Source organism: Somniosus microcephalus, chromosome 3 (assembly GCF_052327205.1).
Source record: "Somniosus microcephalus isolate GS21.2 chromosome 3, FLI_Smic_1.0, whole genome shotgun sequence".
Classification (NCBI taxonomy): Eukaryota; Metazoa; Chordata; class Chondrichthyes; order Squaliformes; family Somniosidae; genus Somniosus; species Somniosus microcephalus.
Genome location: NC_140989.1, coordinates 141,115,551 through 141,132,567, shown reverse-complemented (window position 1 = coordinate 141,132,567; position 17,017 = coordinate 141,115,551). Strand labels below are relative to the sequence as shown.

Below are 17,017 nucleotides of genomic sequence, written 5' to 3'. Positions count from 1 at the left end.
TTTGTTTGTTAAAAATAGCCTTGGTAGATAAGCCTCTCCGTCATCCGGAATTTTTAATCAACCGGCACCATCCCGGTCCCATCAGTGCCGGATACCAAAGAGTTTTCTGCACCATGTTAATTTCATGGAGGCGCACTGGCTGGTCCAATGAGTGGGATTGGGTCGGCTGGCCGCCTCTGATGACGTCATAATAGCAGCTGCTTTTAAAGCTGCCATCCAGCCTGAGCCTTTCCATTGTGGTTTCCTGCACTTCTTTTCAAAGCTATGACTTCTTCCAGAGGCAAGGCAGCTCCTCGTTTTAATGATGAGTCCCCCCAAGTTCTTGTGGATGCTGTCAGAGGGCGCAGGGAGATTCTCTTCCCTCCTGATTGCCAGAGGAAGCCTCCTCAGCAGACCAAGACAGCCTGGCTGCGCATTGCTCAGGAGGTGAGCGCAAGGTCCATTTATGCACGGTCATAGATCCAGTGCCGCAAAAGGTTTAATGATCTTCTGAGAACATCAAAAGTGAGTATCCCATCACACTTGCCTTCATTCTGCTTCCCTTCTCTTCTCATTACCAGCACTCTGCCTTGTAAGCCTCCTCCTTCACATCCCACCTTACTCTTACTTCCCTTGCACCCTTTCCTATCCATCTCTGTCTCTGCACTGAATCACTTCAGCATCTTGCCTATGCACCCCTTAGACTCGCTCTCACTGTCATGCAGTGACAACAACTAACAACGCACAGGGAGCTCCCTTCCTCTTGGCACCTTACCCCATCTTCGTCTCACTCAAAGCTTCTGTGGTAGGGATTAATCACACCGCTCCATCACTGTGGCTGAAACACCGCTTGTGTACCTCCTTGCAGGAAAAGATAGCCCACAATAAGAGTGAGAGAGCAATGACTGGAGGAGGAACACCTAACCTTGCAACATTGACTAGTGCTGAGGAGGCAGCAAACAAGATTGTTGGAGGTGGCAAGGACCTGGAAGTGGGCGATGGAGAGATGGGCACACTAGAGGAAGTTGGTGACATAATAGAGTTTCACCCCTCTCAGAAAGCAATGGAATATGATGTGCATAGAGAATTGCGTTGTATCATCTGCTCAAAAGGATGTATCTGCTACATCAATATCAGGTGTCTAATTCAAGCCTTTACTCTCCCACAGGACCATCGAGCGCCCCCTCCCCACGATCCAGGACGAAGAGCCGGACATCTCCTCAGCGGAACCTGAAGCCTCTGAGGGACCAGTGTCACCAGGCTCAAGCGCACCCAGCACCAGCGCAGCAACGCACACCTCGGTGGGGCCCTCGCGAGTTAGAGTAGTGTTATCACCTGGTCTATCACAGCGCACAATTGAGCATCAGCAGATGGTGGAGATAGCGACAGCAGTAGAGAGTCCTCGGTGGAGGTCGCAGCAATCTCCTAGCTCTGCCGAGCTGCATGCAGGCACTGTGCCTCTGGGGCCATCCAGAAAAAGAGCAGTTCATGAAATACAGGAACAAGTGCAGGTGTCTCTGGAAGGGTTTGCCTCCAGGGTTAGTGCAAGTGTGGAAAGAATGGAGGAGTCCATCTCTAACATCAGCACAGCCGTGGTGGAGGCAATGGTGCATGAACACACCACCATGGATAGGATGGCTACCTCAGTGGAAAGGATGGCTACGGCCATGGAGGAAATAAGTTGCCAGAGTCAGGAAAACATGGTGACTGTTCAGAATAGAATGACATCTCTGGAGGAACGATGGGCAGCTATTGAGCAGAGAGACCAGAGCTTCATGGATGTCCTTTTGAGGAGGACTGCCAGTGCAGATATGGGTTGTCATGGCCTCCCTGAAGTGCAGCAAGCTGCTCTCCTGCCAATTGCCAGCACTGAGGTGCGGCTGACCCATGAGAGGGATGTTGTTGGCAGGACAGAAGGAAGTGTAAGCTCCACTCAAAGCGCTCGCACGACCATGCCACTGTGGAGCCCTCAGTCAGAGACCCACTTTGCAGAGACAACTGAGATGGCTGTTTCAGCCCCTGCACAGCCGCAGGAAGAGCAGACTGTTGAAGAGCCCTCCCAGGCTCCCAAACCCAGAGGACGCCCGCCAAAGACGTCTAAACAGGCGCAGCATCCTGGTTAGCAAGGTGCCTTTACATATGCTGAAGGCACAGGGGAAGCACCACGTAGAAGCATGCGTAAGAGAAAGATTAAGCACCTATAGTTACAAGGGGACTCACTTGGGTGATGTTTCTTTTTTTCTGACTCTTGCTGGTATATTTTGTCATGTGTTAAAGATAAATGTTGTCAAACAGTTGATTGTGTGGCCTATGTGTTCTGGGACATGGCAAAAGCGCATTGAGGGCTCAGGGCGACTTGCATTTATAATGCTGATGGTAAAAGTGATAGGAAATAAGAGGGTATAGCAGAGATGAAGTATGACATTGGACAAGTGTCACCTGTAATTACAGAGCCAAGTACAAAAGCAAAATACTGCGGATGCTGGAAATCTGAACTAAAAAGAGAAAATGCTGGAAATACTCAGCAGGTCAGGCAGCATCTGTGGAGATCGAAACCGAGTTAACGTTTCAGCTCGATGACCCTTCGTCAGAACTGGAAAAAGCTGGAGATGGAACAGGTTTTTAAGCAACTGTAGGGGCAGGGAAAGGGGGGAGGAGAGGAAAGAACAAAAGGGAAGGTCTGTGATAGGATGGAAGGCAGGAGAGATTAAGAGACAAAAGGGATGATGGTGCAAGGCAAAAGGAGATGGTAATGGGATAAGTTAAGAAACAAAAGATGGCACTGGATGAAGTGTAAATGGTGATGGCAGAATGATCGACAGCTGCCAGGTGAGAGAGAGAAAAAAAATTGGAGAAAAAAAGGGGAAAAAAAAGGTAGGGGCAGAGGTTATGGTCTGAAATTGTTGAACTCGATGTTGAGTTCAGAAGGCTGTAAAGTGTCTAATCGAAAGATGAGATGCTGTTCCTCGAGCTTACGTTGAGCTTCATTGGAACAGTGTAAGAGGTCGAGGACGGAGAGGTCAGAGTGGGAGTGGAGCGGAGAATTAAAGTGACAGACGACCGGAAGCTCGGGGTCGCCCTTACGGACTGAATGGAAGTATTCCGCAAAGCGGTCACCCAATCTGCGTTTGGTCTCCCCAATGTAGAGGAGACTGCATCGTGAGCAGCGAATACAGTAAATTGCTGTTTCACCTGGAAGGAGTGTTTGGAGCCCTGGACAGTGAGAAAGGAGGAGGTAAAAGGGCATGTGTTGCATCTCCTGCGCTTGCATGTGAAGGTGCTGGGCGAAGGGGAAGGGGTGTTGGGCGTGATAGAGGAGTGGACCAGGGTGTCGCGGAGGGAGTGGTCCCTTCGGAATGCTGAAAGGGGAGGTGAGGGGAAGATGTGTTTGGTGGTGGGATCATGCTGGAGGTGGCGGAAATGGTGGAGGATGATCCGTTGAATGTGGAGGCTGGTGGGGTGAAAGGTGAGGACAAGGGGAAGGGGTGAGAGCAGAAGTACGGGAAATAGAACGGACATGGTCAAGGGCCGTGTTAACCACAGTAGAGGGGAATCCTCGGATGAGGAAAAGAGAAGACATGTCGGAAGCACTGGTATGGAAGGTGGCATCGTCAGAGCAGATGCGGCGGAGACGGAGAAACTGGGAGAATGGAATAGAGCCCTTACAGGGAGGAAGTGTAGTCCAGAGCCATATGGTATTACAGAGCCATATGGTGACCACCTATGTTTGAAGAAACATAGAAGATAGTAGCAGGAGTAGGCCATTCGGCCCCTCGAGCCTGCTCCGCCATTCAATGTGATCATGGCTGATCATCCAAATTCAGTACCCGGTCCCTGCTTTCTCCCCATACCCCTTGATCCCTTTAGCCTTAAGAAATATATCCAACTCCTTCTTGAATATATTTAATGTATTGGCCTCTACTACCTTCTGTGGTAGAGAATTCCACAGGTTCACCACTCTCTGGGTGAAGAAATTCCTCCTCATTTCTGTCCTAAATGGCCTACCCCTTATCCTTAGACTGTGACCCCTGGTTCTGGACTCCCCGACCATTGGGAACATCCTTCCTGCATCTAGTCTGTCCAGTCCTGTCAGAATTTTATAAGTTTCAATGAGATAAGAGTAAGCTTATGGTAGTGTGGCATGGCAGTGTGTATACCCTGGTTGACAGTCAGCAGTGAACTGGAGGGATGCTGCATTGGTCACAACAGGGCATGCAAGGCTTCTCTCGTCCTCCTCCTACTTCTCTTCCCAGGAAGATCTGTAGTGAGCCACGCGGCTGCTACTCCCCTGATTATGAGGACCAGGATAAGAGGGCATAAATGTTTCCCATCCCCTTGCTATAGATTTAATTTGAGGTAACAATCTTGCAAGCGCACAGTCGAAGTGGCCTGAAATTATTCCATTCATGTCACACTGCAGATGGGTGTCAGCTTGAACAGTCAGGAGGTCAGTAGATGTGCAAAATGTTATCCCATACCTACAACAACAAAGTTGTTGCATTTGAATGTCAGCCATGTTTTAGGGGCGCTTTTAAAGTGTTCCACCAATGCATACAAATCATGTCCTCCAGCAACTCGTCTCCTTGAACCTGGTTTGTTTCTGACAAGTCAGGAAACAGGAGCCAGAAGCTGGAAAATGGGAAACCACAATGAAATAGGATTAGCAAGGCATTTAGCAGGCTGTTAACTGCCTTAACTACCTGTCCCACTGGTTGGAGTCGGGTCAGTTTGGCAGCGGCTAAACAGACACTCATGAAAATCGGGTGGGGGTGGGATGGAGGCGGGTTGGGTGTCTGAAGTCATTTTCCCCAATTTTCCCAACAGACCCACCTCCAAAGGGCTATTAAAATCGAGCCCAGAGTGTTTGCATCTCAAGAGATTGACGAGAACGTGCTGTTCATTTGTAGCTGGACATGAGCCCAATGTCACCCCTTTCATGAACATCCATCAATATGTATCTGCTCTATGACCGTAGATATTGAACCATATCTACTACTTTGGCAGTTGTCATGATACAATAACTTTACAGCAATCCATGGTTCTAATATCACTTGAAAGGCCAAAAAAACTGAATGGATTTCTGCTATCCATCCATTATAACCAAGTCTATCCACTGCAAGCATACTCACCCTACTGAGGAACCTATGCACAAGTTTTTTTTAATTCGTTCATGGGATTTGGGCGTCGCTGGCAAGGCCAGCATTTATTGCCCATCCCTAGTTGCCCTTGAGAATGTGGTGGTGAGCCGCCTTCTTGAACCCCTCCAGTCCGTGTGGTGAAGGTACTCCCACATTGCTGTTAGGTTGGAAGTTCCAGGATTTTGACCCAGCAACGATGAAGGATCGGCAATATACTTCTAAGTCAGGATGGTGTGTGACTTGGAGGGGAATTTGGAGGTGATGGTGTTCCCATGTGCTTGCTACCCTTATCCTTCTAGGTGGAAGAGGTCACAGGTTTGGGAGGTGCTGCCGAAGAAGCCTTGGTGAGTTGCTGCAGTGCCTGTTGTAGATGGTACACACTGCAGCCACGGTATGCCAGTGGTGGAGGGAGTGAATGTTTAAGGTGGTTGATGGGGTGCCAATCAAGCGGACTGCTTTGTCCTGGATGGTGTCGAGCTTCTTGAGTGTTGTTGCAGTTGCACTCATCCAGGCAAGTGGAGAGTATTCCATCACACTCCTGACTTGTGCCTTGTAGATGGTGTAAAGGCTTTGGGGAGTCAGGAGGTGAGACACTCGTCGCAGAATACCCAGCCTCTGACCTGCTCTTGTTGCCACAACAAGTGTTGAAGAGCAACATAATGAGTTGCACGATAATAGCAAGGTCTTGATCATCTGCATTCTTATGCAAAGATTTTGGTGCCTGGACTAATCAAGAAGTACTGAAGAATAGCCTTTCAAAGGTGTTTAAAATTATTGCAACCTGCTGTGTTCCACACAAGTTCACTCTGCAAAGGGACCATGCCTTGGAGCAAGCTGCAGACAGCACCAATATGAATAGAATATGCGATCAATGTCTGGCCGGCGAGGTTGAAACAGAAATGCATTTCCTCCTAAAATGCGAAAAATTCAACACATCAAGAAACATATTATTCAACAAGCTAAGCCAAACAACCCCAGATTTCAAGGAATTGGATGACCTGTCAAAATTGAGATTAGTCCTGGGAGAAGGAGACAGACCATACCTTGGGGCCAAATATGTAACAACATGTCACAACCTGAGGACTGTTTAAAAGTAAGACTGTTTAAAATTAATATTGTTAAAAGTAATATTGTATGTACCCAACAAATGTCAAATCGATTGACACCTACAGAATGTTGGAAAACTGTACCTTTTTGCTATGTAAGCTTTGGCAATATGGTTCTCTGTAAACTTTCATGCCAATAAAGCATTTGAATTGAATTGAATTGAGTGGGGAAAGGGAGAGAGAGAGAGAGAGAGTGGGGAAAGGGAGAGAGAGAGAGAGAGAGTGGGGAAAGGGAGAGAGACAGAGAGAGAGTGGGGAGAGAGAGAGTGGGGAAAGGGAAGAGAGAGAGAGAGTGGGGAAAGGGAAGAGAGAGAGAGAGTGGGGAAAGGGAGAGAGAGAGAGAGAGTGGGGAAAGGGAGAGAGAGAGAGAGTGGGGAAAGGGAGAGAGAGAGAGAGAGAGTGGGGAAAGGGAGAGAGAGAGAGAGAGAGTGGGGAAAGGGAGAGAGAGAGAGAGAGAGTGGGGAAAGGGAGAGAGAGAGAGAGAGTGGGGAAAGGGAAGAGAGAGAGAGTGGGGAAAGGGAGAGAGAGAGAGAGTGGGGAAAGGGAGAGAGAGAGAGAGTGGGGAAAGGGAGAGAGAGAGAGAGAGTGGGGAAAGGGAGAGAGAGAGAGAGAGTGGGGAAAGGGAGAGAGAGAGAGAGAGTGGGGAAAGGGAGAGAGAGAGAGTGGGGTAAGGGAGAGAGAGAGAGAGTGGGGAAAGGGAGAGAGAGACCTGAGGACTGTTTAAAATTAAGACTGTTTAAAATTAATATTGAACGTACCAAATGAAGTACAAAGACTGTTTAAAATTAATATTGTTTAAAAGTAATATTGTATGTACCCAACAAATGTCAAATCGATTGACACCTACAAAATGTTTGAAAATGTACCTTTTTGCTATGTAAGCTTTGGCAATATGGTTCTCTGTAAACTTTCATGCCAATAAAGCATTTGAATTTGAATTTGATTTATTAACCACTTGCAGAAGATAACACCAACCAAGAGTTAGAAAGAAGACATGCCTGCCCAAACAGTAATCAACAGACGACACTTTCAGCACAGCAGTCGTTTTTACATTAATAAACCGTCAACCCCACTGCCCTCAGCCTTGCATCAGGAGCTCTGAAATCACCAGCAATTGTCACCAATTACCTTATTCTACTTTGTAGCAAAAGAACTGTCAGCACATAGCACAGTATCACAGAAATCACAGAAACCCCACAGTGCAGATAGAGGCCATTTCGGCCCATCGAGCCTGCACCGACACATATCCCACCCGATCCCCGTAACCCCTACACCAACACATAAGATCCCACATTTGCTGTGCAGAGTCCCTCAGTGCTTCTGTTTTAGCAGAAGTACAGAAAAACTGACAGTTATACTTTTATACAGTCACTAGCTGGGGAGCCCCGCATTGCGAGGGCAATTTTGGGGCGCGAGGGCAATTTTGGGGCGCTTGGTCTCCCTGCCCCTGTGTGTCCCCCCTCTCCCTGTCATGTCCTCTCCCTGTCCTATCCCTCCCTCCCCTCCCCTGTCTCCCTCCCCTCGCCCACCCCCACCCCCGCTCCCCCACTCCCCTCTGTCCCTCTCTCCGGCCCCTCCCCCTGCCTAGCGCCTGAGGTCCAGAGCTGAGGTCCCCCGCGTATGGCGCGGCTGATGGACGGCCGCTGTGGGCGGGCGGGCGGCGCATGCGCGGTCAGTGGGCAATTTTGGGGCGCTTGGTCTCCCTGCCTCTGTGTGTCCCCCCTCTCCCTGTCATGTCCTCTCCCTCTCCCATCCCTCCCTCCCCTCCTCTCCCTCCCTCCCCTCGCCTCCCCCACTCCCCTCTGTCCCTCTCTCTGGCCCCTCCCCCTGCCTTGCGCCTGAGGTCCGGAGCTGAGGTCCCCCGCGTATCGCGCGGCTGATGGACGGCTGCTGTGGGCGGGCGGGCGGCGCATGCGCGGTCAGTCCGGGCGGCAATAATCCTAGGTTATGACTGGGTAATGGTTAAACTTGAGTGTATTATTTACAGATTGTTCGTTACAAATTCTATCCCCAAGTTGTCCTGTGGTTACATTATAGATAAGAGCACCTGAATTTTCAGAATAATGTAACTAAATGCAAACTACAATGCAGATCAGAAACTACAGCACAGAGACAAAAGAAGCTGAACCTGTACCTTCATAGGAGCTAACTGTATAGGTGTGATACAGGATGGATCAACCATAGGTTTAGGTCGATTTGCTGTGTCTGCAAGCAAGCTTTGCCATTGTTGAGGAAGTCCCGTAAATTTCTGTTCATGGTGGTCAAATCCAGTATGAACCCGATGTTCAAAGTTAGAAGGTGCAGAGATTTCGAGACGTTTCTTCTTCTTTCCAAACATACTGGAAAATCCTAATAGACCTGCAACAATATTAGAGGACAAGATATGGTGAAGTGTTTGTCAATCTTTTTAACACGAAAAAGAGGGAAAACCAAAGTGATGTGCAAAACCAGAGAATCTGGAGGTATTTTTAGGATGCTCTAAATTCTATAATGGTGCAGTCTGAACTGAATAAATAACTTACAAAATATAAAATACACACATAATATGTGCATTAAGAGATCAAAACCTATGCCCTCCCCAAATTTGGAGGTAGGTGTAGAAAGTATTAACTGTGGCAACTTTAAAACAAATCATTTTAAGAAATGAATCCAGTATTGATAAGCTTACCACTATGGTTTTGTTTCTTTCCAACTTTATAATTTCTATGTACCAACAATGTTACTTGCTTAAAAACGGTTAGGGGTAGAATTACTGCTTTGGATGCAATTGGAAAATTGCACCCAAAATATGCTTGAAATTTGATTATGCTTCAATTTTCCACTAAAATAAATCGCAAATGAAAAATCTTTCATGAACCAGTACAACTGGGCAGCCTATTAGAGTAATTGTTTATTTCTTTTGCTTTCCATTAAGAAGTATTTCTTGATGTGTTTAAGATTGGTAACCTGGTGCAATTTTATTAATACATCTGAAAATGGGTTTATCAACAAAAATAAGCATTTTTAATAAGGGTGTCCTGTCCGCTGCCTGTGAGTAACCTGATTTAAAACCACTGAAAATGACTTAAAATAAACTATACTGAATCATTTAATAGTTTAATTGTACACTGGTCAGTTTCTTAGTACATTAAATATTTTTTGATATGAAAAATCTTTTAAAACATGCCTACTAGTGCCTGTGCACCTAAGAAAATGAGCACAATTTGAAGAGCCTTCCTGAACCAGTGCAATCGGCGGAATCTCGCAATTGCGACCTGGGGACGTGGCCAGTTTTGGGGGCGGGGCCTGATTCAGGCAAATTGAATCCTGAATCACCATAAAAGATCATGGAAAACACAAGCGCAAGTGGTTTTGAGTGTAACTCACCTCTTGTTTTAAATTCCCCGATCTTTTGCGCTGGTTCGGCCAATTCCGGCCGGATTGCCCTGGAATCAGGGCACAAAACTAGCGAAAACAAGCGGAAACTTCCCCCTTGTTAATCTCTAACATCTTCTACTTCTGACGAAAGGCCATTGACCTGAAACGTTAACTCTGTTTCTCTCTCCACAGATGCTGCCTGACCTACTGAGTGTTTTCGAGCACTTTGTTTTTATTTCAGCTTTCCAGCATCCGCAGTATTTTGCTTTTGTTTTATTGTATATTCAGTGTTCGCCTTATCTATAGGGCTTTGGCTCTTACAATGCAAAATAAAAATGCTGCGCCTTTCTGCTGAAGTTTATACCTCAGTTTTAGAAAACAACCAGATACAATATGAAACAGATAAACCTTGTTCCATTTTAAAATATGCTACTGAAATAAACTAAGCAGATAAAACAATTACTGCATACAGACATTCTACTACAATGCATATAATCATATTATACAGTTTACATTTCTGAAAATACACCATTAAGAGTATACAAGAAAATGGTGCAACAAAATCCTAACTCATGTTACTTTCAATTCATGATAAAGAAATACTCATCATACCTGAATAAAATGCTTTACAAGAAGTTTATTCATTTAACACTGATCAACAACCAGAACTACTTGCATTTTTATAGTGCATTTAAATGTAGAAAACATCTAAAGATGCTTCACAGAGGGGAAGAAAAAAGACAAAAGTAATAAAGGAATTCATAATGAGCTGTGCAAGGCTTAAAAGAGCTGACTGAAAGTTTGGTTAAAAAGATGTGTTTTGAGGAGATTTTTAAAGGTAGAGAGAGAAGCAGAGGAGCATAGGAAGGGATCTCCAGAGAGTATGTTCAATAAAAACTGCCACTAATGATGGGGCAACAGAAGGGGGAGGATTCACAAAGGACCAGAGTCTGTAGACTGAAGGGTGCAGGAGGGGACACATGAGTTGAGGAGGTTGCAGAGACAGGGTGTGGCAAAGCCATGAGTTAATTTAAAGTTTAGGGCGAGAATCTTCAATTCAATGCATTGAGTGAAGGGTGCCAACGTAGGGCAGCGAGGATAGGAATGACTTGAATAAGTTTGAGTTCATGGAAGACTGAAGATGGGAGGCTGGCAAGGAGGAAATAGAGTCTAGAGGGTAAAAAAATTGATGAGGGTTTCAATGGTAGTGGGGTTGAGGCAAAGTCAGGTGGTCAATATTGTAGAGGTAGATACAATCAATCAGCCTTGGTGATGGACAGAATATGGGCTTTAAAGCTCAGCTCTGGGTCAAACAAGACACCAAGGTGTCACATTATCTGATTCAACCTCAGCAAGTGGGCAGAGAGGGGGAATGGGGTTAGTGTTAAGGGTGCAAGTTTATGTTGGTGGCTGAAAACAACGGGCTGGATTTCGTCATGGGGCGGGCTGGGGTCGTGTCATCCGCTTTTCGTGTTATCCACCCGATTCCAAATCGATGTGGGAGATTGATGCGATTTTCACATAATTGGGCAATTGAGTTCCAGCGTGTGGGAACCCATGGCCCAATTAGTTTTTTCAGTCTGAAACTCGCCTCCGATGACGTCATCATTGCTGCTGCATTTAAGGTCTGCAAGAAGACTTGCTTCTTCTGCAGACTGCCAACCTTTTGGCCTTTGCAGTGAGAGGGACCTGGAGGCAGAATGAGCAGCGGGAGACCTAAGTCTACGCCCAGATTTGATGACATCGCCCTGCAAGCTTTGGTGGAGGGAGCAAGAGCTGGTAAGGAGGTCCTCTTCCCTTCTTCAGGGAGGAAGAAGCCTCCCCAGCAAACGAAGGCTGTGTGGGTCCAGGTGGCCCAGGAGGTGAACTCGTTGTCCCTCATCCGCAGAACCTGGCTTCAGTGCAGGAAGAGGTTTCATGACTTTCTGCACACTGGAAAAGTGAGTATGACTTTGCCATCACCCTCAATCTGATCCCCATTGCCTCTCCTCACCAGCACTCAGCTTTAGCAACCTCTTCCTCCACATCCCACTTGACACTGACATCCCTGCACCCTCTCTATGGTCACATTCACCTAACTATTCGACTATGCAGCCCTCATACTCCCTATCACTGTGATGCTATGAAAACAACTTCTAAAACACAGGGAGGGCCCTTGGTCTTGCCAACTCACTCCATCTTTGTCTCCTTCTAAGCATCTATGCTATGGATTCTCTACACTCACTCCTACATTCTCACTCAAACTCCACTTGTCTCCCTCATTGCAGGAAAAGCAGTGGAGAGTCCTAGTCGGAGGGCGCAGGACTCTTCCAGCTCGGCTCAGCTGCATGTCGACACTCTGCCTCTGGGTCCATCCAGAAGAACAGCGGTGCTGGAACTCCAGGAACAGGTGCAGGAGTCTCTGGCAGGTTTTGTCTCCAGGGTCGCTGCGAGTGTGGAGCGAATGGAGGAGTCCATCGCGAACATGAGCAGAGCCTTTGTGGAGTCATTGGCGCATGGACGCAGCACCATGGAAATGATGGCAACCTCTGTGGAAAGGATGGCTACAGTAGACGAGAGGATGGCTACGGCCATGGAGAAGCTAAGTCTCCAGAGTGTCGAAAACATGGTGAGTGTTCAGAATAGACTGACATCTCTGGAGGAGTGATGGTCAGCTATTGAACAGAGAAATCACACCTTCATGGAAGTCCTTCTGAGTAGGACTGCCAGTGCAGATACGGGTCCCCTTGGCCCCCCTGATGTGCAGCAAGGTGCTCTCAAGCCACTTGCAAGCGCTGAGGTGGACCTGACCCATGAGAGGGTTGTTGATGGCAGAGAACAAGGAAGTGGGGACTCCTCTCCAAGCGCTCACACGGCCATGCCACTGCAGAGCCCTCGGTCAGAGCCCCACCAGAGTCCCCACCCAACTGAGATCGGCGCCTCAACCCCTGTACAGCCACAGGAGCAGCAGACTGTTGCCGAGCCCTCCGAGGTTCGCAACCCCAGAGGACGCCCGCCAAAGGTGTTGAGACAGTTGCAGCAAGAAAGCGAGCAAGGGGCCTCTGACATGAATCTTGTCATTCATGTGAAAATGACTTATGTAATAATACTGGGCGGCCTGCTGGTGGCGCTGTCCAGGGAGAGTATAAATACTCGGGCATGGGCCCAGCTTGTGCAAGACATTCTTTCACAGGAACTAGTGAAGGACACAACTGGATCTCCATGTTGAAAAACAGTTGATTAAAGCCTTGTTTAATACTCAGACCAAGTGCCTAGTAGTTTTCTTACGTCAGCCTCCACATCTGCTGAAGCCACAGGGGAAGCACCACGTAGGAGCACGCGTAAGAGAAAGATACTGCACAAATAGTCACAAGGGTAGTCACTTGGGTGAAATGTGTTTATTTTTAAAATGCCATCAATTGGTTATTGCAAATAAAAATTCTGATGGCAACTGTTGCAGTTGTGGCGCGTGTCATTTCGCAAATGGGACTTCCACATTGAGGGCTTAGGATTACTTGCAATTGTCAGTATGGTGGTCAGACTGCTTGGAATCCTCTGGTTCTTGGCCATTGTCGATGCTCTGGTAAGAAGCTGCGAGGCAAAAGTGCTTGATTGGCTAGGCTAAGCAAATCTGGCCAAGATGAGTGCGTTCCTTGCATCCCGGGCAGCAATGTTCTTGCGTACTATTGCCGTTGGTTGATGGGCCTCTGCAAGATGTTTGTTTTTGCTCTCCTCCTCCTCCTCATCTGAGGAGGATATGTGAGGAGCCACTTGGTCCTCAGGAATCTGCAAGCCATGACGCTGTGCCATGTTGTGAAGTGCACAGCAAACCACGACGATTCTGGAGACCCTGGCTGCTGAGTACTGCAGGGTTCCACCTGATCTATCCAGGCATCTGAAGTGCATCTTCAGCATGCCGATGGTTTGCTTGATTATGGATCTGGTGGAAATGTGGCTGTAGTTGTAGCTCTCCTCAGCTTCGTTGGATGGTCTCCTCAATGGCGTCATTAGCCACGTCTTCAGGGGATAGCCCTTGTCTCCAAGTAGCCATCCGTTAAGTTGGTCTGGCGGACTGAATAGCGGAGGCACACTAGACTGACGCAGTATGAAGGAGTCATGGCAACTGCCAGGGTACTTGGCACAAACATGCAAAATTTCCTTCTTGTGGTCACACACCAGCTGCACGTTGAGGGAGTGGAAGCCCTTGCGGTTAACAAAAATACCTGCATTACAATGGGGTGCCTTAAGGGCCACATGTGTGCAGTCAACGATGCCCTGCACCCTTGGAAAGCCTGCCAGATTAGCTAATCCAACCGCACGCGCCATGACACTTGCTTGATCCTTGGAGAAATGGATGTGATTGTGGGCGATGGCAAAGAGGGCATCGGTTACCTGCGTGATGCAAGTGTGTGCGGCTGCCTGGGGGATGCCGCTGATGTCTGCTGCTGATCCCTGGAATGAGCCTGAAGGTGAAAAGTTGAGTGTGGTGGTGACTTTGATGGCCACTGGTAAGGGGTGTCCACCTGCTCCTCTGGGCTCCAGGTCTTGCTGCACCATTGCGCAGATGTCACCCACTACCACTCGCGAAAGTCAGAGCCGCCTTTGGCACTGCTGCTCACTCATGTTGAGGTAGCTGATCCTCTGTCTGTAGACCCTGTTTGAGGGGTATCTCCTGCGCCGATGGGCTTCCATGGGCTGGCGCCATCTGGCCTGTGCAGCTTCAGGTGGTTGAGCAGCAGCTTGGCACTCCTGTTGTTGCTGCTGCTGTTGGTGCTGCTGTTGTTGATGGTTCTGCTGCTGCCACGGCTGGTCTTTGTCCTCATCTGATGTCCAGGAGGAAAGGAAATAAATGGTTTCCATGCTTCTGGTAGATGCCTCAGTTGAGGAAGCGCTCAGTCAAGGTGGCGAGAAGGGTTTCCCAGGTCACATTGGAGATGGGTGTCAGGCTCCAAACTTCCACAGCTATGGTTATGCCTGCTAAAAGTTCCCCCAGACCTGAGACGACAAAGTCCTGCCACCTGCAAAAGATGACTGATCAAATCTCCTATTTAATGGTGGAGCTGCAGCTGGTAGTCAGCAATCCAATTGTGCTCCCGCCAGGTTTCACCGTCGTGTTTCAGAGGAGACGTGAATCACATGGTAAACGTGTTAAAATCGGAAAGGCCTCTCAAAATGGGATTATAAAGGCAATTTAGTGGTTGTTAAGGGCCTTAAGGGCCTATTCCGCCTCTTGGAGGTGGGACGGAGACGGGATCAGAAACCACGCATTTGGGAAAATTGTTTGGAGGTGGGATGGAGGCGGGGTCGGGCCCACCTGCCACTTTTTGCAATTTTAACACCACACACACCTCCATTCCCGCCTCCTCGGTCCTGGCAAAATCCAGCCCAATGGGTTCAAGTCTTCCCAATGTCTAGTTGGAAAAAACTTTGACTCATCCATGTCTTGTTGTCAGACGGGCAAGTAGGATCAAGAGAAGTAGAGTTGTATGCCATAGGAAAGCTGACCCCATGACTGCAAATGATGTCACTGAGGGCAACATGCAGATGAGAAAGAGGAAAGGGGCAAGGATAGGTCTTTGGAGGTGATGGTGTAGAGGTATGAAGAGAAGCTATTTCTAATACCAGTTATAAAACAGAAACATAGCAACCGCTGTAAGATTCGCAATTTTCAGCAAAAATCACGCAAGAAAAACTGGATAAAATTAAGACTGTTTATTGACCAAAGTAAGCTTGCACAGAAAAACCTTTGATAAAAGGGCATACAAAATGGCCGCCAGGCCCCGTGATCAGTTTATGAACCATTTTATTTCTGTTACTGCAAGCCAGACAGGCTTGTGGATTGAAGACAGTGAGCCCACGAAAGCCAGTCTCTGGGAACCGAAACTCAGAGCAACAGCATACATATTCAATGGATTATAAGTACAGGATGGGGCCCATCAAGATATGGGCGGACAATGTAAAAACACTTATACCCATTTATCGTACAAAGGAAAAACCGTTTAGCAGCCATCAAGGAAAATGTCCGGACCGATCAATATGCGAACCGAGCCACGGTGACAATGCAAAAGACATTGAAAGACATTATCGGCCAGGAAGGCCAGTTTAAGTTATCACCGGCTCCGTTACAAGACAAAGCGCCCCTGCAGAGATTTTCTGCCCGCCAAAATTAATACAAAGACAGGACTATGATTTGGCGGGAGATAAGACTGTCCCAAAAGAGTATAACTATGGATTGAAAGTCCATCTAAGTAACTGGAAAGACTTCGGACTCCGGGTTACTTGAACAACTTCTTCTTCACTGCCACGGCCTCTTGTTGGGCGACTTCAGGCTTCCATTTCTTCAAGAACTTTCTTCTACGAGGAACGAACGAAGGGCGGACGGTGCCCGGATCGGCGCCTCTTCCACTTCGGCAGATCGATGAAAACGTTTTCGTCTTTTTAAAGACGGACGGTTTCGGTAAAAGGACAACGTGGTCGGTGTTCAGCCAAACAAGGCTCGGCCACGACGAGAAGACGACGAGGGTGGCCCGGGTACTGGGGTCGGGAGATCATCGACGACCCAGGCCGACGGAGAAGAAACCCTCTGGAGGACTGGCGATCTAGGCCACAAGATTCTCCCAAGTGCATAGCCTGCATCTGGGTCTGCTCCATGAACTCAAATCGACTCAGTGGATCTCAACCTTAACGAGCGCTCATCGAGGCTGGGTCTACCCCACCGCCTCGAGGGAGGAGAGAATATCGACTGCGCCAGAAGTTTCCAAATCCACGTGACGACGGAAAGCGGTGCCAAAAAGGCTGCGAACCCCCTTTCTCGCGATTTCGAGAGTGGTGAGCATGATCCCAAGTTCCCCAGGTCGAAACTTAGTTTAGGTATAGGGGAGGGAGTTAAGGGAAATCGTAATGTGTTTCCCCTTTTTCGATGTGCCGTGTGTTCCCCATTTCCATAGAGTCAAGTTCATAAATTTGTGCATGATTGTAGTAACTTTAATCTGTGCCTATGGTATGTATTTTGTAATGCTTCAAACTGTTTAAAAATAAAAGCATCCATTTCGTGCTATTCAACCTGGTCTATTGAGTTCTTTCTCTGCACTACTGTTCTCTGCACCTAAGTCCAAGGTCTAGAACCGTAGGGGGGAGTGGGTCGAACCACTCAAGGGTAATTATTGCACGAAGCCTGGCAGGAGACCAGAAAGAGCAAGAGAAACCCCCTACACCGCAGAACACTGGTAAAACAGAATCAAAGAGCATTTATAAATGTACCTAATTCACCAATTATGATTCTTGCATGTCCAATTCCGAAAAGGTTAACACACTTGTGATACTGTGTAAAACTCCTTTATATAAATTAATTGCTATTTTGAATAAAATTACCTAGAGCACCTTGCACAATGTAAATGGAAAGGTAGGATAAGCAAACAATTCAGTTTCAACTAAGCGTTGTACAGGGTGTTTACAATC

General features: G+C 47.6%; 1 protein-coding gene across 11 annotated transcripts in view; it reads right to left on the bottom strand.

Moving 5' to 3' along the window:
• pak5 (p21 protein (Cdc42/Rac)-activated kinase 5) overlaps positions 1–17,017 on the bottom strand; it is a 486,760-nt gene that overhangs the window by 212,315 nt on the left and 257,428 nt on the right. For all 11 annotated transcript variants that reach the window (XR_015077543.1, XM_085981687.1, XM_085981689.1 and 8 more), the window contains exon 2: positions 8,358–8,581. Coding sequence is in view for 10 of the 11 variants with exons in the window: in XM_085981694.1 (XP_085837820.1) it covers positions 8,358–8,581 (224 nt within the window). In the remaining variant the exon portion in view is untranslated. The remainder of the gene's footprint in view (positions 1–8,357; positions 8,582–17,017) is intronic.